This window comes from Trachurus japonicus, chromosome 20 (assembly GCF_045865225.1).
Source record: "Trachurus japonicus isolate A0001 chromosome 20, Traja_1.0".
Lineage (NCBI taxonomy): Eukaryota > Metazoa > Chordata > Actinopteri > Carangiformes > Carangidae > Trachurus > Trachurus japonicus.
In genome coordinates this window covers 17,225,345-17,231,452 of record NC_140926.1, presented here as the reverse complement: position 1 = coordinate 17,231,452, position 6,108 = coordinate 17,225,345, and the positions used below count along the sequence as shown (strand labels likewise).

Genomic DNA, 6,108 nt, shown 5'->3' with positions numbered 1-6,108 from the left:
TTTTCCAATAACATTCCCACAATTTGATTCTGACTTTGAACCGTTATATATGTTACATTCATTAAAAATGGCAGTTACTGCTCAATAATGCACGTTTGGACCATGTAAACAGTCTGTACATTAAACGTTTCTGAATAAATGATTGTTTTTGCAACTTTATACCTATACCTGTTTTGTTTTGCACCCATGCATGTGTGTTGAATCTCTATCTGAGATGTGACATGTAGTGATAGCTTGGTCAGAACTAGTTTAAATGGCCAAGCTTGTTTGGCAGTAATAGTTTCCTTACCCTCAAAATAATATAAGTTTTAACTGACTCTAATACTTTTTAGTTTTTCCATTATCACATCACAGATAGCTGTGTCTGAGGTCTGCACAAACAACTAACCTGCACTGGTTGAATGCAGCTGCTACTGTAGACCAACCTGTTTTACATTCATACACCAGCTACTGTTATTATCTGTTAAATCTCAAATCTCCTCACTGCCAAAGTGTGTTTAACCATATAGGGAATTTCACTCGTTTCCTGTAGTTCTCAACATTCAACAGGAGAATCACGTGAGTTATCAGCTCTGTATGGGTTGTGTTTGTGCTCCAGCTGAAAGCAAAGACACGTCTCGGTTGAAGAGTTGAAGTCCCTCCTCTCTCTGTCCACAGAACAGATCCTGGAGCATTCTTGAGTTGAGGTTGTTTACTTTAGCATCAGTTATGATGAAATGCCTTCATTAACAAGCTAGGGTTAAAGAGCTACAGAAGCAGTTAACATGCTTGTAAAGTGGGGATCACATTCTGAGCTTAGCATATTTTAGTATATGTTAGTATGTTGTGCACAGGGAATGCTCAAAATCCCATCATCAGGTGAGGATTAGTTCATTTAGCCCCTAAAGCGCTTCCTATTCTGCCCTGGGCAGTCAGTGGGAGACACTAGTTTGAGCAGCATTAAACATAAACATGAACATCTGAGCTCATGTCAGAGTCAAAATAGGACTCATTATGTAATGAATTAGTCTCCTATCTGTGTTGTTGAACCCATGCCCCAGCACCAACATGTACCCCCAGCCCATATTATTCATGTCTACTCATAGTGACAGCTGTGATGGAAGGTGTGAGTGTTTTGCATTGCAAGAACAAGGACACAAATTCAAGAAGAAACATTTTTTTATATTTCAAAAAGAATCTATGAACATAATGGAAAAAACCAAACACTGGGTCTGAACAACCAGACAATTGAGATCCAAAAATACATTTTCTTAGGAAATATTAATTATATACAAAACATAAAAATTTATATTTTAGTTTGGGAACCCAACGGGATAGCCCAATTTTTAATATTTTATTAATAAAAATAAACTTTTAAATATTTAATCCACCCATAACTTCTATTGAGGCAGTTTTAACATTGAAATCAAACAAGATTCCAAACAACTTAATCCGTTTTGCATTTGCATGCACAACAACTGTACACCCTAAGTCTTGAACTTGCATAAAAAACAAAAGGCCAAAAAAGTCTTGTTTCAAACTTTAAGCACGAGAACCCTGCAGCAGCGCGAGTCTCTGCTTTAAAAGTTCGCTTTTCCTCCTCAGCTGCTCTTTGACTGAGAGGAGTCTCTGTTCGTCCGTCTGCATGCTGTAGATGCACTCTGTAGCCTTCTTCAGGATCACCACTTTGGCTGCCTTCTCGTTGTTGGCCACTTCGGGGATCTCGTCCCGCAGGGCGAAGAAGCTCAACTTGAGCTCGTTCCTCCTCTGGCGCTCCAATACATTATGAGTCCTCCTTTTGTCATAGTCCTCCGTGTCCGACGTCCGGGGGCTCAAACACTTGCGGTTGCTGCTGATCTGCTTGAGGACCCTGCTGTGGCCGCCTCCACCTCCGCTGCTGCTGCTGCTGCTCTCCAGCTTCAGCCTCTTGACAGCCGGCTGCTCGTGCTGCCTCGTGGATGGATGGGCGGCATAATTATGCTGGTGGGTGGAGACGTGGCACCTCTTCAGCACGAGTGGGCTGGGGTGCCTGGTCTCCAGCGGGCTGGGGTCGCACCGCTTCACCGCATGCCTCTTCTCCACCGTGACCACATCGATCTCCTCCTCTTCCTCCTGGTCCTCCTCCTCCTCCTCCTCCTCATCTTCATCTCCATCCTCATCTTCTGTAACAGCAAAAAAAACAAAACAACAACAGTCAGTCACACTCTGCTCCATCATCAAAGCTGTAATCATTGACTTTAAATGCAGTGGCACAGTTAGTGATGCAGGGGGTACAATCTCTGCAGCCCACTCCCCACTCCCCTTCCACATCGGTTGATTGCTGAACATGCAGCCACAGACTAAAGCCAATCCAACAACATGACATGTCTGCATGTCTATACCGCCCTGCTGGAAACCCAACTGCTAATCACAGGAATTAAAACATCAACTGCTCCCTCTAATTATCACAACATTGGCTGCCATGGAGCTCCATTGGATGCACAACCCTCCACACTCTTCAGATAGAGGAGATACAGTATATTCCTTAATTGCATGGACCCGGTGCGTGGATCACAACTCACCTGAGTCACTACAACTGCTGCTGCCGCTGTTTGGTGGCGTGTCCAGCCTCAAATCCTTACTAGGCGGCGTCCCCACGCTCTGTTTGGGCGTCTCTGCAATGGGATACGGGAAAACCACCGATGGATCGATGCACTCCGACGCGGCTGTGCTGAGGTCTTGCAGGTAGCTGCTGTTCATCCTCCACGGCGTAGCACCGGCGGGCTCCGAGCTGTCAACGGCCGCCGACGACGACGACGACGACGACTCTTTCCTGGCGGCGTGCAGGGAGGCGAGCCTCTCGGAGACCACCTTCTCCAGCTTGGCCGCCGCGGAGAAGCCGCTCCACATGCAGTCCTGGATGATGATAGACTTGAGGAAGGTCTGGGAGTAGTCGGCGTCGCAGATGATGCTCTGGTTGACCACATCGTCGCCCAGGAACTCGGTCACCATCTCCAGCTGATCCGCCGTGGAGGGGAAGAGGCTTGACAGGGACGGCCGGCGGCTCGGGGAGAGGGGAGGGGTCGGCAGCAGTTCAAATTTCTTCCAGATGTCCTCGCTCGGTGCCGGAGGCTGAAGCTGCTGAGGGTAGAAATCCTCCTCCTCGTTGTCATAGTAGAAATACGGTTGCAGAGAGTCGTAGTCGTAGTCATAGTTTTTACTCGCTAAACTTGAATTCAGCGGCATGTTGTGTCCGACGTGTGTGTCCGTATAGCGGAGCTGCGTGGAAGAGGAGAGAGCGATTAGTGGGTGTTGTTCGTAGAGAGGTCTGCAGGTTCAAAACAGACAGCGGCTACTTGGCACAGATCCTGTCTGCAGCATTAAGTGTAAGCAACATCACATGGTCATCACTCCAAAACATCGAGTCTGTGTGCACGCTTTGCATGCATGCACCAGCTCTGCAGCAGCAGGTGCCTCACTGGGGAAGCTGCTGGTGAATTACACGCAAGATGGAGATTTAAAAAAGAAAAGAAAAGAAAGAAACCTACATTCTCGCAACTATTATAAATATATTGACTAAACTGCTGTGGAAATGTGACGTGTTCGCTCCACAAACCCAGCCCCTGTCTTACCTTGTAGACTTAAAACTGGCGGCCAAAGAAGACGAAGGGGAAACGACCCAAAATGCGCGAAAAAGAGCAGGAAAGTTATTCCAGTGCGAAAGTAACATTAAATCCTTGAGCTGCGGTGTCTGTGAGGCTGCTGGGGGACCGTGCATGTAGAGTTGAGCGGCTGCACCAGCGACCCGATGAGGACGATGCGAAGTCTGTCATGTGCAGCGTGAGAATCACAGCTGAGAGCTCCGCTCAGCAATAAAAACCCGCCGCAGTACTCCGCCCCCCCGCGCCCTCCTCCACCATATCCTTCCGCTAATTTTCGCGCGAAACAACTCGCCGGGCCTAGAAACACACCCCGAAATGAACCCCCGCTTTTGTCAGCGAGAAAAACACCCGCACCCCACGTTGATCAGCGTACACGTGAGTACGTGCATTCACATGGATACTCGGTCACAAACCGCTTTATTTCTGTCCTAAACGCTGGGGTCTATTTTCTCTGGGAGTGGGAGGGGTTATACCGTAGTAGAGTAGCTGCCATTGACTGGAGAGTGGTGAAAAACACTAACGTAAGTAGTAGTGACAGATAATTGGGTTGTGTTATTTTACTACTTTCCCGCCGAATAGAAAGATAAACAAACTAAAGTTGACACCAAAACGGTTCAGTCTGACACTCTTGAGACAGTTAATGCACCAATCGAAATTGCAATCAAAAACTGTATAAATTTACATCTGTTTTTTTTATTATTTTTATTTATTTATTTATTTCAATAACCACCATCTCGGTGTTTATTCTAAATTGTGAGTCATTCTGCAGAAACTGCACAGGTTGCCAGGTTTGCACAATTTGTGTTAAACTAATGAAAGGCTCACAGGTGCAGCAGTTTACCTCAATCTGTCCACAGGGTCTGACAGCTCTGTATTGGCTGAAACAGGTGATTTCAACAAACACACACACACACACACACACACACACACACACACACACACACACACACACACACACACACACACACACACACACACACTACAGTGTGTACTACACACTGTGTAGTCCTAGTGTGTAATGTAATCGAGCCAGAAGTTGACCTGCACAAAAGAAACAGTCGAGCACTTGGTGCATGTAAGATGCAGTCTGGGTTGGAGCCTGGACAGATTGGCACCAATTAACTACAGGAAGGAAGCAATTAAAGGAATCAGATGGTACCGCAGTTTTTAGATGGAGTTGTAGCTCCTCTGCTGGAGCAGGGAGGGGGCAGGTGATAGAGCGGGCTTAGGGCGCCCTCTGCTGGAGGAGAAAGGAGGGGTAGAGAACAACTGGGTGATGCAGGGTCACACTCACATCATGAAGGTGAACATACACCAAAAAGAAAAACAAACAAAAAAGAAAAAAACATGAAGTGAGAGATAATTAACTGAAATTACACCGAAGTTGCAAGAGGCTTGAAGTGGCTCAGTGTGACATCACGGTGCTGTGCTGTGCAGTGGGTTAGTGGAGCTGTTTATTGGGGTTACTGGGTCACTTCATTAAAACATAGTTCTGGAGAAGCATTAAATGACAAATGTTAACAGCCTGCGGCCTTTTGACAAAGTAGGCTGTGCTATTTATAATCAGCAGGATGAAAAATTAAAAAGTTTTCAATAGCAATGTACGAGACAATGCAGTTCTTTTCTAAGGTAATTGGTTTAAAATTATCAGTTTATGGCTTCGTCAGACAATTCAACACATATAGAAAATAATTGGGAGTTCAAGGATAGGTTACCACTTTGATTGTGTTTTTAAAAAAGAGAGTCATATTTAAATTTAAATTAAATATTCAATATAATCAAAACTGCAAAATGACTGGTCAATTTATAGCCAGTTTAATACACAGTAACTCATTGACAATAAGTTGATTGCATATTTTCTTGAAATAACGTAATGTCTGAAATATTTTTTCTTTGAATTTTATACATTTTTGTCTACATAGCCTATAACAACACTAATGTTGTGTTGTTTAGGTGCTGTTTTGGATTTGGGATTATTTTGGTGTAATTTGCTGCAGCCTGTTGGAAGAAAATTAACCTGTTCCGTATGGATATGTGACCTTAAGGTGATGCACAATTATATTCCTTGTTCAAAACTGTGTTTCCATGTTTTTATTTTATTAATTTTTAAGACTTAGTGAAATTAAGCCTGCAGCTCACTGGGCTTTGTGGTTTCTAATGGTAATGGGTACATAAGTGCCCATGTCCTGGGGCTGCAGAGCAAAGAAATAAATCAATAGCTGAGTTGGCAAATGGAGGAGAGCAAAGACTATATGAGCCACAGAAGGAGAGAAAGAGCAGCTATAAATCTGACCATAGTTTCTCTTGTTATCAACATAACTCCTGAGGAAGTGAAGAAAATCCCCAAAGTGAAATTCCAGCCTCTCTCATGTCCTCTGTGCTCGTTTCTCCATCCTCTCCCTCCCCTCTCTCCTTTCCTGGCCGTGGGATGCTGTGTCGAGGATAGTGATCATAACCACAAGGTTCATGTGTTGTGGTCATTGTGTTT

At 44.8% G+C, this 6,108-nt stretch overlaps 1 protein-coding gene across 3 annotated transcripts; it reads right to left on the bottom strand.

The window, feature by feature from the left end:
* Nucleotides 1-1,146: 1,146 nt before the first annotated feature.
* Nucleotides 1,147-4,480, bottom strand: myca (MYC proto-oncogene, bHLH transcription factor a). Of its 3 annotated transcripts, none has more exons than XM_085763040.1 (3): nucleotides 4,462-4,480; nucleotides 2,541-3,237; nucleotides 1,147-2,141 (listed from the first exon to the last, which is right to left on the bottom strand). In XM_085763040.1, the coding sequence occupies exons 2-3, from the start codon at nucleotides 3,202-3,204 to the stop codon at nucleotides 1,522-1,524; spliced, it is 1,284 nt and encodes a 427-aa protein (XP_085619166.1). In that variant the 5' UTR covers nucleotides 3,205-3,237; nucleotides 4,462-4,480; the 3' UTR covers nucleotides 1,147-1,521. The 3 variants fall into 3 exon arrangements, with proteins under 3 accessions (XP_085619166.1, XP_085619165.1, XP_085619167.1); XM_085763039.1 differs by lacking the exon at nucleotides 4,462-4,480 and adding an exon at nucleotides 3,591-3,818; XM_085763041.1 differs by lacking the exon at nucleotides 4,462-4,480 and adding an exon at nucleotides 3,591-3,817 and having other exon boundaries at nucleotides 1,147-2,126.
* Nucleotides 4,481-6,108: the final 1,628 nt, after the last annotated feature.

What these genes read in the sequence shown, in the direction of transcription:
- myca (XM_085763040.1), bottom strand. Translation starts at nt 3,204, where the DNA reads ATGCCGCTGAATTCAAGTTTAGCGAGTAAAAACTATGACTACGACTAC. An exon ending in CAGCAGTTGTAGTGACTCAG is followed by an intron (nt 2,142 to 2,540) that starts GTGAGTTGTGAT and finishes TTGCTGTTACAG; the next exon opens with AAGATGAGGATGGAGATGAA.